General features: G+C 34.2%; 2 protein-coding genes across 4 annotated transcripts in view; one reads left to right on the top strand and one right to left on the bottom strand.

Annotated features, from left to right (window-relative positions):
• Window positions 1–11,106, bottom strand: part of LOC144452357 (prosaposin-like) — a 27,744-nt gene extending 16,638 nt beyond the window's left edge. Inside the window, exons 1-7 of one of the 3 annotated variants that reach the window (XM_078143448.1) lie at window positions 10,870–11,106; window positions 6,239–6,378; window positions 5,418–5,558; window positions 4,388–4,528; window positions 2,495–2,575; window positions 1,675–1,794; window positions 14–73 (exon numbers count right to left, since the gene is read on the bottom strand). In XM_078143448.1, coding sequence (XP_077999574.1) covers window positions 14–73; window positions 1,675–1,794; window positions 2,495–2,575; window positions 4,388–4,528; window positions 5,418–5,558; window positions 6,239–6,378; window positions 10,870–10,906 — 720 coding nt within the window. In that variant the 5' untranslated portion in view covers window positions 10,907–11,106. The remainder of the gene's footprint in view (window positions 1–13; window positions 74–1,674; window positions 1,795–2,494; window positions 2,576–4,387; window positions 4,529–5,417; window positions 5,559–6,238; window positions 6,379–10,869) is intronic. The other 2 variants (XM_078143447.1, XM_078143449.1) reach the window with 2 other exon arrangements.
• Window positions 11,030–19,818, top strand: LOC144452358 (peroxiredoxin-like 2A). The gene is made up of 5 exons (XM_078143450.1): window positions 11,030–11,494; window positions 14,040–14,339; window positions 15,150–15,290; window positions 17,225–17,339; window positions 17,978–19,818. The coding sequence occupies exons 2-5, from the start codon at window positions 14,070–14,072 to the stop codon at window positions 18,139–18,141; spliced, it is 690 nt and encodes a 229-aa protein (XP_077999576.1). The 5' UTR covers window positions 11,030–11,494; window positions 14,040–14,069; the 3' UTR covers window positions 18,142–19,818.
• The last annotated feature ends 821 nt before the right edge of the window (window positions 19,819–20,639 follow it).

The following is a 20,639-nucleotide window of genomic DNA, read 5'->3' on the forward strand; positions in this document are numbered from 1 at the left end:
ATCATGTCCTTACTAGTTTACCAGCCAGTCTTCCTTGACAAAATCCCAGACCAAAGCATATGGTCTCTGGATCCTGCAACATAGAATACAAGTATAGTTAGATAACTGATTTACAATGTCCTAATCATAACAAACATGTTATGATAATTTTGAAACGTTATCCCAAATGTACAAAATGCACTCTGGGGACCAATTTCCTTGAAAATCAAGATTTTTCAAATCTCTCTCCAAACTTTGCCACATGAAACCTTGTTCCTAGTCCTTTTCAAGTAATGTAAGAAATTTTGGGTTCACCATCTCGCTTTCAAGGAAATCGTCAATCTTTCATATTCCATAGAAATTGGCAGCCATATTGGATTTTAACATGATTTAATTTTGATATCATTTTCAACTAAATTAAAAAAATTTGAATGGTTACCTCCAAATTTTCTTGCTTTCAACATAGAATAGGTTGGACTTTTCTTGAACAAAGTATTGGCCAATATTTTAGACTTTTATTTCTGAAGTAAATTTTATGTCAAAACAGTTTCTCCTCCCAACTACTCATAGTATGTTTACAAGTACATGTATAGACATCTAAGTTTGTCATTTCTCTTGGGGGTTGCTTTGCTTCGAGGTGTTATCGTACAACACAATTAAAATGCTGCCAATATTTTGACTGTTCTTTTGATTTTCACAAGTCCTAGTCAAGACATAGTCATCAAAGACTGAAACCATTTCAACAGGTTGAATACAACCCATTCGGTTAAAGCCTTACTGTGAGTGTGATATAAATAGGGGTTGGATTAAGATGACACTCATTATGCTAGATGACTTTGACCGTGTAACACACTCACAGAGCTCATAGAGCACTAGTCCTATATGGAATTGCCAAAATTGTTATCACTTAATGTTGGCCTGTGGTATTATGAATATACAGGAAAAAAATCTGTAACTTTCATTTTCAAAATAGTTGTGTTTTGGGGACGGTAATCATTAAAATGTTGGCTTGATAAAAGTTGGAAGTGTCGAGACACTGACCTGGGATTGAAAATTAGCCCTTTAATATTCCTGTTTTGAAGATACTTTGAATGACAATTAAATAATACATGTTCACTTCTAATATGAAATCACACAGAATTGTTTCATTCATTCCATGAATTCAATACAGTTATGTTGCTCTTTGTGTCATCCACATAGTTTGCATAGTTTTAATAACATTTTTTGAATGACTTTTTTGTGTTCCATAACCATGAAGACATACATCTATGATAAACTAAACCCGTTTAAAGTACAGTGAATTTCACAACACCATGCAGCTTTTCTGTTTGATACAACCAAACAGAAACCAACAAGAAACTGCATATGCCACACTTCAAATAGCAAGAACACCTTTTTGGCTACATTTAGTCTATATGAAATAAACCATTTAAATGTATTGCAACTCCATGCAGACAATTGAGTCCAATATTTTTCTTAGTATCAAACACCCGATGAAGGGTATGTAAAATGTCCTTTGTGGTGTTCATTCGATGGCATGTATAGTTCATTTCACTTTATAGGCAAAATGTAGCAAGAACTGTACTCATTCAATCTTGCTATCTTAAAGTGTATCATAAAGTTTCTCATTGGCTTCTGTGTGATTGTATCAAACATAAAAGCTGACTGGCTTGGTGAATGTCAAATAAGCCTTACCAACTCTGTTGCAATTAGGTTCATAATTTGTCTTATATACTCATTGACATAATCTTGGCATTGGGTTTCTAATGGTCCAAGTGCTTGGCAGAATTCATCAAGGATTTCCATAACCTCTTCCTGTGTGAAACAAATCATATTTAATAAATACTACATCATTACCGGACCATGTTGATGTACAATAGAAATTTTGGTTGTGAAAAGCAGTTGTCTGGCAGAGTTTAGAAAAGGTGTGTCTAGAAAAAGAGAATGACCCAGGATGTAATCCTACTGATAAGATAACACTAATGTGAGAACCTGGGATTGAATTATGGGCCTTTAAAATCAGCATCAAGAATTTCATGATGTGTTTAGTAGTATAAACATACTGAAGACACTACACAAGATACAGAATCCATCATTTTGTTAAGTATAACAACACATGTTTAAAATCTGTGGTACCAAAACTACAAACTTAAATGCTATAGTTATCTGAAAATTTTTCATCCGACATAAATGTTCACTTATTTTAGAAGAAGAGAAAAATGTGAAAATTTAGTCCCAAACCATGACCAAAAATTTGCCGAAAATTTTGAGTACAAAAAATGTAGAGCTTCATATTTAATTACTGTATCTTCCATTATTTCAATCAAATTGTACAACATACATGTATTTGTCACAAAAACTTACAAAATATAAAATAATTTAGTTTTAACCTAGTAAGAAACATACTAGAAATGTCCTGTTACCGTTTGTAGCACCATAATATTTGTCTTTGTGTTTGCCACTTTTCTCGTACTGGAAGAGAAAAGCACTGGAGGAAATAGTTTGTTCAACTCACCTGTGTTTTGTTGTCTTTCAGTGCTTGCTGTGCCTCACCTATAAACTTTTTACACTCAGTACAGATGTCATCATTGGGTTTCTGTAATAACAAACATGTATCTACCTATGTATCTCCCTGAATACTAGTTACTGTGTTCAATCAGAGCCACTGACACACAGTAATTTCTTGGGACTCACAAAAAGAAATTTGATGTTCTCCTATTCCTTACTGTGTATTAACTCACAACAAAACCCATTTTTATTGAGCTTGATTCATGTTTGTAGTAGGGTGATGCAGTACACATCTAAAGATGCAAAAGGCATCAGTGAAATATGTTTTCCCATTCTTGGTACCTGTAATATCATTTTACCTCATGCTACAGGGTCAAAATAGAACAAGAAGACTGACTTATTCTCTAACTATAATAATAGCATTTTACCTCATGCTAGAGGGTCACAATAGAACAACTTATTCTCACACATCCCTAATGTATGTGAAGTATATGGAACAGAAGTTATGGAGTTCACCAAGAAATTGAATGTTTGTTATTTTTATGATGCACCTAGGCAGTAATATTTTATTTCAGGTACCGAGAATTCCTTTCTATGTAGTGACTCACAAGAACACTTAATTGTAATTACGAGAATGAATATTTTGGAACTTGGTTCAAAAAGTGTTGCAGTACATCTCTAACAATGCAAAAGAGACATCAGTGACAATATGGGATTATTATCAACAATTTTCTGAGTCAGTACAGTATGTATTAAATTTTACTATTTTGACTTACAACTAGACAATTTTGTTTAAGCACACTGCACATGACAGTTTGTAGTGTACATATTTGTGCACAAAATTGCTCATTTGTTGAAGAATACTCTTACAATTATTTTGCATATTCTATGAATAACAAGTGAAAGAAATCACTTTGATTTGAATGTAAATATTAAGGTTGTTAGTAGATAGAATGCACAGAAAAGATACTATATGTAAATTAGAGCTGATACATAGAGTAAAGATGCTCTACATAAGGTAAGTGCATTTCCATGGTCCCTGCAGATTAGTTGTATTACATGTGTGATATGGGTAATTGAGGGCACACTCTCATTATGTATTTTGCAAAGGTTCGGAAACTTGGATAACAACCAGTGTGCCCTCTAAGCCAATTTGACATGTCACTGATGCATACAATTTTTAGTGATGCACCAATATTTTGTGATCCCCTATTTCTTACTATGTGGTGACTCACAAGAAATTCTAGTTTTTATCTTTTTGACTCATAGAGTCATAACAACAAAATCTGGCTACCATTAGAGGGCATACTGATAACAACAAAGGGTAAATCTGGTAAAATTTACAGAGACATTGATACCTTGTACTGTAATTTGGATGCGGAACAGGTCTTTGCTTCTTTTAAATACTTTGTTTATGTTTTTATGTTTCACAAGTTCAAAATATCAACATGTGGACTTGGTGGCAAAACCAGAACCAACACTGCTACTACTACACTGCTACTCTTTGTTCAAACATGCATTTGGTGCACACAGACGCCAAGAATACTATGAACACAAGCAATGTGTATAGTACTCTTACAAAACTCAGTGACCAACTGACACAGGAGATTGTGTTTTTTCCAACTGCTATAATCACTGATAGATACAAGATGCTTAGTAATACTTTCATTATGCACTGTAGTAAGCTTGTCAGTTGCTTATAGATGGTCAAACTATGTTGCACTGACCACTATAGTGGACAGATTAGTACTGCCAAGAAAGCAGAATGAAAAAAACATGAAACAGAATGAAAACAGAATGAGATGAAGCAGAAAATGACATGCGGCAAATTTTAAAGTGACGCTACACAGCACAACACTACAAGAAAGACAAAGAAATTGACAATAATGTTGTACTCTACCAAAGACAATACCTTAATCATTGGTTTGATAGCAACACCTGGTTTGCAGAGTCCCATAGCTGTACAGATGGTTTCTGGGTCCATTTCACTCACAATCAGATCAAACAATACATCGGCATATTCATCGACGGCTGAACGGCACTACAAGTGAAACAACAAAAAAAGCCATGGGAGTATTAGTACAAATAAAAGAGTTATTCCCTGGAAACATATTATATCATAGTTCTTGGCTTCTTAATTCAAAGTGTGGATTCTTAACCTTGTACAATGTAAACTTGGAAATTTTCGCAAAAGACTTATTTTCACCTCTTTTTCCGCTGGAAAACAAGAGCAAAAGTAAGTACCCGGTAGTGACTAAAATGTCTGCTCGTACTTGAACACATTGTACCAGTCTTGTAATTAGTAAAACTTAGTCTTTGAGAACAATCTGAATACTATAAAATCACTCAATTTTGTAGTGATAAAAGTGGGTAGTAGGTTTATAGTATTTTGGGGTAAATCACTCTGCCTTCACCAGCTGTTATTTTGTTCATGGCCCAATGATGAACATTTGGCACATAACACTAGCACTACTACTTCTTGACAATCTTTTTTTAAGTGATGTCCCCTATCCCTAACTATACAAAAAGTCTAATTTACCCACCTTTACCCAACCTTTACCCTACCTGTGACCCTCCTAACCACCATTTCTGTCCAGGGGTAGTACAAGATGCAACACCACTTTTGACTGTCTACATCCCCCTGGGGAGATATCACCATGGGTAAATTGCCCCGGTAGGTAAAAGGTGGAACTTTGTCTCATACTCACTACATTTACACGTCCTTTACCTCGAGTGGAAAGACATGGTCAAGAAAAACTTTTCATATAGTGATATATATAACATAACTAATATGCAAATTCCCCTTTTGCCATTATGACTCACACCAAAGGGTGTCTTTCTCTAGCAGACACACTGAGCATTGGTTTCCATGGAAACAGAGCTTCAGCAATCATAGAGATGCATGTATAATGTACATAAGTTTCACTTACCATGCTTTTCAGTTCAGCATCAGGAATGAGATCACAGGCAGAGTCCAGGAAATCAACCACTTGTTTCTGTGTAGCTTTGTTGGCAATCAGGTTACGTGCAGTTGTAATCACCTCTTTGCAAAAATCACATACTTCATCATTCTGTGAGAAAAAAGGAAAATATACATGAAACACATCCACAACTCAAGGAAATCTTTTAAAAGTAAAACCTGTGATGTTTTTCAACACCTAACAGTTACAGTTACTACATGTATGTAGCAAAGTCAATACAAGTTACACATGAAATGTAGAGGTGCATTTTCCTTTACTAGAGTTTAATATATCAGTTTTTTAGAATCTCAAATCTATCATACATTTATTACAATGTATCAACTTTTGTATGATATAAATATTTTGATTTATTTTTGGCAAAAATCAATTTTTTTAATTTTTTTCCTTTTACATCTTGGGTTATATTTTTTACCAGGTCTCTCAATCAGGAAATGTTGCAGAGATCATAGGAATATAGCATCACAAATCATCTTGATGAATTGTGATTGGATGTGATCAAGATTTGGAAAAATTTGCAGTATCATACAATTAGTGCATATACACAAGAAGACAAAACAAACTTCCAGGCACCTACATGTATGACCCCTTCATTAGGCTCATGGGTCCATAAGGTCAAGTGTTGAATAGTGGGTCAATCTGTTGACAAAAACTGAACTGCGCAGTCGAAAATTTCATGTACGATTTTCAAGTTTGTGTTTGTGTTTGTGTTTGTGTTTGTGTTTGTGTTTGTGTTTGAAACAAAAGTTCAATACTAAAACATAAGGTTTTACCTGTTTTGTGTATTTAGGTGACCAAACATTATCTTTGCAGTGTTGAATAGCACCACATTCCTTAGCTGTACTGATATGTTGACACCAATAACCTGGACCACGTGTACATTTCTCCTTGCCAAATAACTCAGCAGCACTGGCTGTAAGACATAGATACACACAGACAGTTATATTAACAGGGTTTTAATATACATAGATTTAGTAATCGCACAATGTTAAACAAGCTCAAAAAACAAACTTTGTTGGTTTTTGCTATTTTCTAAGAATGACAACTTTCTCAAACGCCTTGATGACATCCGATAGTTTGCAGTTTCTTTTCTTGTCTCACCAAAAATTGTCATGGGTGAAGACAGATAGTGCAGAAAACCTGTTATTTAAATTTGACTTTGGTCGTAAGGACCTTGTGTTGAAAATGTTTCTGGGCTGTCAATTTTCTCAAAATGACATTTCTGTAGTTAGGCCTTTATGACACTAACTCCTTCAAATACAAATTTTATGCATACATACAGCAGATGTTCATTGATAAGATATATCAAACATAAGTATGATAAGTTAAACATGCGCAAACCAAGGTATCTGTAGTCTGTAAGGTACGCCGTGACAGGGCGCCCTCACACATCGACCTACCACTAGGAGGCCAGTGAGGGCAAACATCACAACGTATCTTACAGTCTAAGGTATCTGCAGCATTCAAAGAAAATACACGATTTAATTTTATTTATTTGTAGTTTTTACACAAAAACATGTATCTCCAACATTGGATTTTTAAAATATAAGTACAAGTCACAATACTCAAGTCATCATTCTTTTCCCTCATTTTTCTGAGATTATTCTTATGCAGGTATAATCATATTTAATCATTTTTCTGAAAATTTTAAATCAACTGGAAAATATTTCTGAGTGACATATACATGTAAGTACTTTGCCACCTGTATTGAATACTGATAATCTAGATCTGACTTTTGTGAGCACTGATCAATTGTAAATTGTTTTTGCTATAACAGGAGGCCAAACAGATATTCATTCGAGAAAGGAAATTACGAGACCCCTCAATACTTGATCAAGAGAATGTACTGTCACATATACATGTAAGTGTTTATCACTACAGTTGAACAAAAGGAAGGAAAGGCTCCTTAGGTCACTCATATTTTTCTCAGCTGAACACCGAAAAAAATTGGCTACAGTGTAGTACACTACCGAATGATCAGAGAAACAATACATATAGAATCAATGACATTGAACTTTTTAGTATTTTACGTAACTTATTTTCTTGAGCAAAAAATATTTTTAATATTACATACTTTTCATAAACCATTGCTCAAAATGATTACATAACAAATTTTCCAGCATAATATTGATTATACTTCATTATCTTTGCTCATTTTGATGATTAATGACATTTAATTTATAATATTTAGTTATTACAAAAATTGTGTTGGTCAGTCAAGCATAGCAATGATCACGCATGTATCATTGTATGCGGAATACAAGCCGATGTACATTATCATTATATTAGTAATGCAAATTTATTATAAATTTGCATTACTAATATTATGTAAATTTGCATAATAATTATTATTATGCAAATTTACATAATGTGCCTTTTGTCCTGAGAGCTCTAGCCCCTCATAATCATACTCTGGACCACAGACAAGTACTTACTTGTCTATGTCCGGACAGACAGCCTTGGCAAAGTTTGAGACTTATGTCACTAAACTGTGAACAATAGGAATGATTTACAAGCCATTGTGACAAGCCTGTCACATGATTGCCACATGATGCAAATTGATATAAAAGTAAAAGTCACATGAGTAGAAGTCAGACAGGGATACCATGATGTCAATAACAGGAACCTGTGCCAGGAACTTATTGTACAAACAGGATGTCACTCTATTTAAATATCATGAATATTCATGAGCACACTTAATACATTTTAATACTCATGATACTGGCAAGACTAACATGTAACATTACAAAATAAACAACAAAATGTACATGTGTTGTGTTCTTGTTGACAGTGTTGGGGAGGCTGTGGTTAGAGTTGTGATATTTTTATGAGGACTACAATTATTTGGTTTGCAGAAATGGCATACATAAAAATAATACCTCCCCAAGAGCATATACTGCAATCTGGATGTGAGTGGAGGGATACCATAGAGGAACTAGACTACATGGTACATACAAAATGTATCCTGTTCCTTACATGGTACATATAAAATGTATTCTGAGGAACAGGATATCATACAGGATGTGATTTAACAATTAAACAACTTTTCCTTTTTTTTCATTTTGTTCATTATTCCTGTTTTTAGTATTGAGCTTTCAATGGAACTTATCACTTTGATGAGGATCGTCAAGCAAGATAAATTGAAAGCTCTATGCTGGTGAAAACTTTGAACTGTGTAGAAGTTATTTGATCTATCAAGCTGATGGACATTTTTGGTCAAAATACTTTGTTGATTGTGAGATGATGGTCATGGTCATTCAAATATATACATACTCATATTGAACATTTTCACATCTATTCCTCAAATGTATGCTTGACCTGACACTGTGCACATAACATAAAGCCTTGACTTGTACAACACTAATTGACCAAATTGTTAAAGGCCCATGTCACATTGGGATTAAAATACAACACTATGACTAAGGTGGTCCTAAACAAAAACAATGACCCTATGTAACCCTTATGATTCATTGATAGGATAGTAATAATCTACAACTGTGGGATTCAGACATTGGGGTTTAAGATTAAAGAACACTTGTGTAGTATGCCATGAAATAAACATACATTTTATATATTGATAAAACAATAATGATTGATTTCCTACTTCTCATAAAAGTCAAGTTATGAATGAATTGCCTTGAACATATACAATGTAAAGATTATAGAATCATTGACTGACCTTGCTATGTGCTTTGTAACCTGTATTGAATACTGATAATCTAGATCTGACTTTTGTGAGCACTGATCTATTGTAAATTGTTTTTGCTATAACAGGAGGCCAAACAGATATTCATTTGAGAAAGGAAATTACGAGACACATTAATACTTGAGCAAGAGAATGCATTACTCTACATTTCCACACATCTAAACTACGCCAAGCCTATTTCTCCTTGCATTTTCGGATTTAATTTTGGATGCTTTCATTAGTAAATGTCTAAATAAATTGCCAACATTTCTGAGCAATGCTGCAGGTTATTGGTCCATCAACTTTGCATGACTAAATGAATCCTTGTCTGTTATACATATTAGTGTCTTCAGCATTTTAATTTTTTCTAGTCATTTTTAACAACAGTTTCTTCCCAGTGCATAATGAGAAAGAGTAGTCATAATATACAATGGCCAAATCCTAATAAATTGTTTTTCACTGTAATATGGGTTCATGATATTTAAATTACTAAAAAGGGAATTTTAATTGCTGGTTTCATGATTGCATTGTGGTCTGCAGTAACACTGTACTGCACAAAATCAGACTTTGAGAATGTCTGTACATCAAGACTTGTCATGTTTGTACCTGTTGCCAGGGGGAAATCAGGTATTAACCATTGCTATATATAAATCTCACATCAAAGCCCCTGTAGTAGTACTATAGTGTAATATCAGATTGGCCTGGTGTATGTGAACGGACCCTGGTTTTCAGTACAAAGGCTGAAGTACATATATTGGAGATAAGACAACAGAAGATGCGCTCTAGGTAAACATTCCATTCGACACCATCCCCAAAAGGGGAAGAGGTCATACACACACCCCCTAAAATAGTTGGGCTGCTCAACAAAACTAGAACTATGGAAATAATTATTAAGGAAACATTCATAGTTTAAGTTTCGATTCCAAATGTTATTTCCGTATTATTTTGACATGCTGATTACGTTCTCATATATTTTCATTATTGTTGTAACCCTAGCACTTTAGCAGTGCACAAACAATTATATTATTAGTATGTAGAAAGAATAATTACTTAAAATGAAGCACTCTTGTTGAATATTCCCGAATATTGACTCATTTATGGACTTTTCCTGTACGCCTTTCAACGTTGTCGACCTCAAGGACTCCCCACGCAATTCCTTTGAACAAACGAACTTGTGTTATGTGTTTCCTTTGAGATTCACACCTACCTTCGGCAGTCGTGTGACAATTACTCATCAATGCTTGCAGTTATATGCAAATTAACGATTTTTTTGTCTCAAACAATTAAAGATAGTGGTACTTTGAATGCATCCCTGAAAGGGTATTATTAACTCTCGTGTGTATATTGTATGAGTCAGATTCCATTTTGACGACATTTGGAGGTTATCCCGTTTATTCGAAACGTGACTTTTTTTCGCACTCAAAAAATTCCCGTGATAATGTTATGGGCGGAGACAGAAACACAAACCTTCGCCATTCGCCAGGTACCAAATGTAGAAAACGCCGAAAAACACCAACCAAACAACTGATTTGGATAACGTTTTGCCCCTCGACATATTCAAGCTACTCAAGGACAACTGTGTCTGTTGAGTTTAACAACGCACCATAATTTACAATTCGAACTCCTAGAAATATCGCTTCTCATTTGCAATTATCCTGATAAAACGATTATCTTTTAAGTTGATATATAATAGAATAATAAAAGAACAGGAAAATGTACCTGCTGCCAGCAAAGTTACGAAAACCAACAGTTTCATCCCGACCAGAGAACTTTCAGCTTGCAGTACAAAACAAGACTAGTGCCGACTGTATCAACTGCACAAGATCACATGCTTTTCCCTTTACAAAAGCCACGATATCATATGTAAGAAAGACTCCCATTGGCCCAATTTTTACCCTTGGTAACATATACTAGTTCATGGCCAATTAGAGTTCGTCTCTTAAAAGCGTACACATACATATATCGGCGTTGAGTCACCTGACTTTGTTGTCATTCAGATCGCTTCCATGACCCCATATCAAGTTCAGATCGGGTCATGCTGCAAGGATTCGCATCAATTTCGTGTTGTAATGGAGGTGTTGTTATCTGAAAATTAATGTTTTCAAATATGCATAGTCAGCCATCAACATTAAAACACCACCATAGAGTCGCATTGATTTGGGGTTAAAGGTCACACATTTCGGTGTCTGCTCGATTAGATTCAGTTTTGTTACATATTAACCCGAGAAAGCTCAAGTACGTGGGTTTTCACATCTTTGGTCGTGTGGATCGCCATCATGTCCCGTGACTGACAAAGGTGAATCGTTGTGTTGAATGCTGTAATACTGTTCTACATAACCTCAAGGTAAGTGAAATTACATGAACATGTATGATCGATAGACAACACCGAACACTACTGAATCATGATCAAATATCTTGTCACGTGTGCATAATACCAGGGGTACGTTTTCATGCCAGAAAAGGTTAATTATTTGTCTACCATGCAGAGACCAAAACTCGTCGTTCACAAAGCTATGGGTATTCGATTACGTGACCACATCTGAATGTTGGCAAGAAACAGTTTCACAGCCACATTACAGCAAATGTGTTGACGTCACAGGAAATGATTAAATATATAGAAACTCTAAATCAGTCTTGTTTTACTAGACACCAATGTCGTCAACCTGTGTTCATTACAAAAATAAATAAATAAATAAAATAAATAAACAAACAAACAAATAAGTAAATAAATAAATAAATAAATAAATAAATAAATAAATAAATAAATAAATAAATAAATACAATAGTATAGTATTAGTAAACATCTTTTGATCTATGTTGGGTGTTTATTTTCTTACACCTTTTTTTATATTTTGCTTATAAAAATGCAGCATCTCAAAAACCTTGGATAATAACTATTGTTTAGAAGTATTTTCACTTGTAAAAGTGTACGTTTTGAAAGAGATAACGAAAACTTGAAGACTATGATGTAAAATTTATCACATTTGCTATGAAAATAAAAAACCCAAAAGAGATCATGAAAAGTTGTTAGTGTAATTATGTCATTAACTCTTTGTCATATGTCCTTCACTATGTTACCTCGAGTGTCTGTAAACTGTAAGAGTATGTTTATATTCATGCATTAGTGAAAATAAAATAAAACAATACAAACCAATACAATACAATCCAACTGACAATACAATACAGTACAGTACAATACAATACAGTACAGTACAGTACAGTACAGTACAGTACAGTACAATACAATATAGTACAGTACAGTACAGTACAATACAATACAATACAGTACAATACAATACAATACAATACAATACAATAAGTATATATTTAATATCATGAACCATACACCATATAGAGTCTATGAAGTTATATTATATCTATAAATTATTAAATATATACTATGTATAACTATATATACAAATACAAATGTATGTATGTATATATATATATATATATATATATATATATATATATATGTATGTATATGTATATATATATATATATATATATATATATATATATGTATGTATATGTATATATATATATATATATATATATATATATATATATATATATATATATATATATATATATATATATATATATATATATATATATATATATATATATATACATACATACATAGATATAGATATAGATACATATACATAATTTTACTGGTGATGTTTTCCCTTGAAAAGATTATGAAGACAGAGTAGTATGTACATACATCATTAATAAATAATATGAATCCATTCAGGACCTTGTATTCTAACTTTGTGTTACATGCTACAATGTACATGTAGTATGATCACAGTCAGACAACCGAGAATTCAGTTTTCTGATGATGCATGATCACATTAGCATAAATATCAGAGTGACATCTATCTCTTGGTTTCTTATTTGTTACTCATTTCAAGGTTTTAATCTCTTTTTATGAATGAATGAATGAATGAATGAATGAATGAATGAATGAATGAATGAATAAATGAATGAATGAATGAATGAATGAATGAATGAATAAATAAATAAATAAATAAGTAAATGAACTTTATTTCCTACAGATAACAAAAATAAGCTATACTTTGAAAGAAACATACAATACAAATATACAAAATAAATACAAAAGAAATACACAATTGTTATCTGATGTGGACCATTGAAATAGTTCAGTGGAACTACTCTTGTCCATGGCCAGTACAATTGTTATCTGATGTGGACCATGGAAATAGTCCAGTGGAACTAGTCTTGTCCATGGTCAATACAATTGTTATCTGATGTGGACCATGGAAATAGTCCAGTGGAACTAGTCTTGTCCATGGCCTGTACATTTTTCTACATTTCAAAGTTTAATTTCCTACATATGCTCTATATGTTGTTGTAGTACTTTGTACCTTGTACCTTATTCCACTGTTGGTCCACCAAGGACTATAAACTATCAACATGTACAGTTCTATCATTCAGTCAAAAGAAGTTGTGTAATATGCTAAAATCCAATATGACGTAATGTTCTATGGCACTGAACAGAAACAGTAGTAGAAAGCAGGAACAATAGTAGATCATTGTAAAAACTTAGAGAAATCTCTTGCAAACAGATGTGTCTTGATATCCTTCTTGAATTTATTGATAGTTGGTGATGAACGAAGTTCAAGTGGTATACTGTTCCATAACTTGAGGGGTGCTGCTTGTGAGAATGCATACTCACCATATGACTTTGTATTACATTGGGGTACATGAAGTAGACTTTTCTTGTTTGGGTGAAGTGAATGAATTGTGAGTTGCAGTTCTATCATTTGAGAGTTTTCCATAATGCACTTATGGATCTTCTCTTTAATTTGTAATTTACTTTTGTAAAAGTCAGACTGATGATCTAGTCTTCTTTATTTCAGGTGGAGAGTCTGTGGGGGTCAGTGGTCACCATGGGTTGGACATGGAGTGGTGCAGCACTAGCTGCTGTGACTGGTATTGTCATTGCTAATATGAATTTCTGGTTACCAACAGAACCAGCAACCAAGAGATATTTGTCTGATTCTATTCTACAAGTTATCAACAAAGAGTATGGTAGATACAGTCATTATTTTCAATATTTAGGTAAAGGTCGTACCAGTTTTAAATCTAGTGAGCTGTGGAAGGAATCTGGTGCTGTCATCCTGGCTGTTAGAAGGCCCGGATGATCCTTGTGCAGGGAGGTAAGTGATGACCTCATGAGGGTTCAAATTTAAGTCTTTTTAGGTGAAAACTATGATCCATGGTGATCTAAAACTGGTAACAGACTCATGAGAGTTGTTGAGGGATGGTACCCAACAAACACAACTGGCTACTCTGTAATATTTTGCCAACTATGTTTTAAAAAATTTGTTTTAAAACATTTTCAGTTCGACCACTATATTTCCATCACTGGGCATATTTATGAGTCTCATTTCTCGATATTACTGCCTACATTGTATTTTTGACAGTTTACCTGCTATTTTAAAAATTAGCTACATCCCTGAGATTGGTCTTTTGGCCATTGTTACCTAGCATTGTTAATTTAAAGTTGGGCAGTTCAGGTTCTCACATATCTACCTTGCTGTCCCACACTACAAAATTCTAGCCAGGAACCAGTGATGTTTAAAGAGCATATCCCATAACTGTATTGAGTGTCAATACCTCTACAAGGCCATGCCCTCAGCCATGCTTCCATGTACAAGTCCATTACAAGTACAGAAATTTGGATCTGTTTTCAGTTTCATGTCAATCACTAGTCTGCAAGATATGTGTTGTGTGTGCCATGCTACGTACCATTTTTTAACCCTCACTAACTTTATGTATCCCCTGGTATTTACCTAAATGATAATACCCATTGTTTATAATGTTTTCCCATCAAATAAGAGCTTTTTGCACTTGAATGCAATGTTCATTCATTATTGGTTGGCATTCCACTTCGTCTACCAGCTCGGCTATTGAGTGGTTTCCTATGGCCAGACCTTCAAAATGTAACCCTGCTATGTCTATTATAGGAAGCTGTTGAGCTGTCCTCTCTGAAAGGAGAACTTCACATCGGAACTGTCCCAGTACCCATTTTTGCAGTGGTACATGAAACAGAAGGTGTGGAGGAATTCAAGGAATATTTTGATGGGGAGGTGTTTCTAGATAAGGAGGTAAGATTTGATAACACTGTTTGATTGGCTACTAACGGTACCAGCTGATTTGATAACACTGTTTGATTGGCTACTAACGGTACCAGCTGACTTCTTTGTATATACAATGCAAGTGTGACCAATAGCCATGCCAGGCAGACTAACAAGAAAGCCCAGCTCATTCTTCAAGTAGTTCACTGCAGCTCAGCTGCGTAATTAAAAACATGATACACACAGATGAAAAGGATAAAGTTGGATGATAAAAGGTTAAACAGTTTAAAATGAAAGTGGTAGCAGCTAAATCCTACCAAAATCATCTTATAAACAAAACATCAAAAAACTTGTTACCATCTTTTGTTAGAAAATCTTTTTTTTTTTTGAAAGAGATGTACTCTACGTAATAAACTTTGCTTTTTTGAAGCCAAAGTTCTTTGAAACAGGTTTGTTCTCTATACCATACACTGTGTGTACTCATAATAACACATTTTTGTTCAGCAATCATCGTGTAAAACAATGTGTTCTGTATATTTAGTAATGAAAATTTCTACTCACAGAGTCAAGAAATTTCTTGGAAGAAAATCTCAAATTTTTGCTGATGTCTTGTCAGTATCATCAGGGGTGTATTCTATACTTTACACTGTGTACGACATGATATCACATTCTGTTCATCAAATATGGTGTTAAAAAAAGAATCATTACTTAGTTTGAGTGTCACCTAAGTCACTCATTTTTAAAGCCACAGAATAAAACCTTAGTTCATTTACATGACTCTATGAGACAGATTCAGTGAATAAAACTGGAAGGGAAAATTGTCCTATAATCATTGTATTTTGTATGTGTTGCTGTAGTCTAGAGGCTTAACATGGCTCAGAATCTCAAGATCTCTCTTCACCCCGTCTAGGTCAACGAGAAATCATGAACCAAAAGTTGATCATACAAATGAGCAAACCCCAACAGTTAGAATGATACCATATTTGGACATAATGTGATGTGACTGCCTCCATTTTTTTCTCTGCCTACTTATGAAAAATTTACTGAGCTGTTATCATCTGACCAAATAGTTAATTTACAAAGTCTTGCAGCCTTTCTCAAACATGCTCTACCAGTAAGAGCTGAAGCAAATGAATTAGAGCTGTAACCTTTAACCGTATTGTGTATTTTGTTTAAAGTGATTTGTATTTTTGGCCAATGGCCTTTGAATGCAACAAATGACTTGTATATAATGTGACTGCCCCAATGAACACAAACATATCATTGGGTTGACTTCTGTGATCGATTATGAAACAAAGATACGTGTGTGGCCAGTTCTCTTTTGAGTTGAAATTTCATCTCAAGACCTCATTGAGTTAGATGTGAGATGAGATTTGAAGCCATAGAAAACATCTAGACTACTGTAACATGTAATATCTAATAAAATACAGTACTTTCATCTTTTCCTGCTAGTGTCTACTTTGCTATGTTTCTGTCATTACTAACAATAGACTGAGATATTTGTCATATTGTGGGTGCTCCTTCAGTTGCATTACACTATATGTTGTTCCCCAATATTTTGCTTCATTCAGCCAAAGAAAATATGAGAGACCTAAGGGAGCTTCGTCACAAGGAGTCTGGTGACTCGTAGTGACAACCTTTAGGTCCCAAGTATTTTCTGGCTGAATGAAAATAAAATGTTGGAGAATAACATAATTATACCAGCGCAAGTAGTATCAAAGAAAAATGGCAATTTTGAACGTTTTGACTCACAGTTCGAACACAGCAGAACCAGTGACATAGACATGCATTGCCGAGACATTGATGCGCATTGCCATGACGTAGAATGACCAGAGTATAAATTCCATATTTTTTGTTCAACTTGGCTTGTGCATTGTATAAGGAGTGTCCACAATGATAATATTTTAAGTCCACATGAAGCACCTTCTCTTTCCCTTCTATCACTGTAATTTCAATCGTTTCAGAGACGATTTTATGGTCCTAAAGAACGTTGGATGTTTTTATCTGGTTTCCTTCGACCAAACACATGGTTGTCTTTACTCCGTGCACATAGAAAACAAATCCATGGTAATTTAGAAGGTAAGAAATATGTGATAGTCAAAGTCATTTTCAAAAAAAAAAAATGTTGTTGTGGTTTGATTTGTAGAAGAGATTCTATGGGCCTAAGCAAAGATGGATGTTAATCACAGGATTACTACGTCCAAATGTGTGGCTGGCTGGTCTTAGAGCTTACAGGAAAGGTATTCCCCTGAACTTGGAAGGTAGGCATTTGGATCAGACATCTTTATAATAATCACAGGATTGTATGCAGTAGAATACAAATCTATTTAGCAGCTAATCACAACTCCACTGCACAGAATGTTACTCACTGTACAGACTACCTTAATTTTCTAGTCAAATGTCTCACTTAGCATAGACTAGCTTCATTGCATAGAATACTATTCACTGTACAGACTACCCAGAAGTTTTACAGTCAACTGTCTCTGTCACTTATCATAGACTTCATTGCATAGAATACTATTCACTCTACTGACTACCTGTAGTTTTAGTCAACCTGAACCAGTTGAGTTTTTTTAAAAGTTAGTTGAACTCCTGCACAATTCTTTTACATAATACACCAGCTAGAACTATGGAAAAATTGATACAAGTAATTTCTGAGAGCAAGTTGGTGATAAAATTTTACTTTGTAAAAGTAAGTGATGTATTTTCATTTGCAGGTGAAGGTCGACTGCTTGGTGGTGTCTTTGTTGTTGGTGCAGGAGAACAAGGTGTTCTGTATGAACATAGAAACGCTGACTTTGGAGACCAAGCTAACTGGGATGACGTAGTGGATGCTGTACAATTGATTCAACCAACAATTCCATATGAACCTCCAACATAAAGATTACCACCATGACAAAAATTATCAAAAGGCCATAGTTCGTAGGATTAAAAATATGAGTGATAAAAACAGATGTCTGGTAGAAAAAAAGTTGGTCCAGAACAAAAGAGTAATTAATCCTCATGGCTCCACTGATAGGATCACACCAATGCCAGAACCTGGGATTGAACCATTGGCCTTTAAATCACAATGGCAATATTTGGATTCCATGTTCTCACATTAGTGTTATTTTATATCAATGAACTATAAGAAAAAGTTAACATCATTCTTTTGTTTTGGACCAAATTTTTCTATAGCTCGATCTACCAGACAATTATTTTTCTCACACAAATATTACTATTAAATCAAACATGAGCCTTTAAGTATAACGAAAGTACCACTGTCATTATGGGACAAACACCATCTGAATAAATTGAAAACTTGATATGGCACAAAAAAATGATAAAGTACAGGTGATCAAGAATATAATCTAGCTTTCAGTTTTTATTTCATTTTGAATCTATTTGTACCAAATGTCTTTTTATGATTGTCAGGTGAAAATAAAAATCAGTGTAACCTACTGCCAGCCACCGTACAGGTCGTCTCTATACAATGTAAATCGTGTACCAGTATACTTAATACGTAATAAAATATTTGGCCATGGAGTTGTAAAGAATTGCTATGTTAGATTTCAGTGAAGTTTACTGTGCTTCCAATTGAAGTATGAATGATGAACTGTTGCAATGCATTGATACATAAAGTAAAAGTTTGTAAAAACTATAGTAGGGTCAGATCAAGGGAGTGTCGCAGTTGTGAATGTTATTTCTTTCAATCGTAGCAAATTTCAAATTTGGTGTCTCTGACAGTTACTGAGGTTTGTTGTAATTAGACATTGATCTACTCTGTAATGTATGCTGTGACAGAGCGCCCTCACACATCAGTCAAACCCTCTCACAAGAGAGTGGAGCCCGGTGAAGGCGGAGTGACACGATATCTTACAGTCTAACATTGATCACTCTGTACGTCTAGCCATGAGTATGTTTACAATGTAACAATGAATAATTGTGTGCCTGTTCAGTGTCATTCAACTTTGTAGCTGTGTTGTGACTACTATAGCTAAATCTACATCAATGCATCCGGACAAGTTCAGTCATGTATCAGTTCAGTTGCAGTTACCCCTCAACCCTGGTAACTTTATCATACATACTGTGATAGGAAGCACTGTAACACAAATATAATTATGATACCTACATCTGTATTATACTGGGATGTGCAAAATATTACACAGGATCATACAACAGATTTCTTCAAAATAATGTGAAGTGTTTGAAAATTTTATAAATTAGTATTTTTTCCATAGTCTAGTTCATGCGTTTGAATTTTTGTTTGCCTTAACCATTACAATTACATTTGAAATTTCAAGAGTTGCATATTTTATGATATTATGGTGCTAAATTATCATACATGTTCAGTGTAATTTCCTGTAGTAACTTTTCTCTAACTCAGCCTGTCAGAAGTTGAGAGGAATATATCAGCATATACGTACTGCATATCTTTATGATGGTGTAAACTGAAAGGTGTCATCACCAAGGTTTACACTTGAGGTGTCCTGATATGTGTGTAATTATAATGCTAGACAAGTTATATTCTGTTTAATGTCTTGACTGTTGATTTGGATACAAGTTACTATCAAGAAATTATTTTGTCTCTGATTGAAAAAATAAATGAAAATCTGATATTACACAACTGGAAAGTGTGTTTGTGGTTCATTAATGAATGATTGTGTATGGCATTATTTATTTATTCATTTATTTATCACTTCTCAACAAACCAGTTCGTTTAGGATTGTCTCTCAAATTCCTTCAAATTGTTAGAGAACCCCACCCCTTCCCACAAGAGTCTGCAAATGTATCCCATATTTGTCAACCAGAGCTCATCATTCTTCTGCGACAAATAAAGAAATCTTGAGGCTGTGTCTTTGATGGTGCTGTAAAAGAGGCTGTGGTATATGATAATGATGTATGCAAGTTAGTTATCTGTGTTGATTCCATAGATGCTTCTCCAGCTAGCACGATCCACTGTAAGGGACAATCACACAATATCACACAAGCTCATTAAATCATTAAATGGACTTCATTCATTTAGCGAGGGAGGGGCTCTGTACTAGTGACCAAAACACTAAACTTTGATAGTCTGATCTTTATACTACCAATGGCCAACAAATCACAATCACTGGTTCCTGATTGTTGAATGGAGAGGATGAGTAATATGATGGAGAATCTACACCATAATACATTTGTCCATCTCAATCTAGTATACAATGATGTTTTATATGTAAACAAGTATGAAAAGTCTATGAACCCAACATCCATACATATATACATACACACATACATACATACATACATACATACATACATACATACATACATACATACATATATACATGTACGTACATACGTACGTACGTACGTACATACATACATACATACATACATACATAGACATTACACAGGCAC

Source organism: Glandiceps talaboti, chromosome 22 (assembly GCF_964340395.1).
Source record: "Glandiceps talaboti chromosome 22, keGlaTala1.1, whole genome shotgun sequence".
NCBI classification, from domain to species: Eukaryota; Metazoa; Hemichordata; class Enteropneusta; family Spengelidae; genus Glandiceps; species Glandiceps talaboti.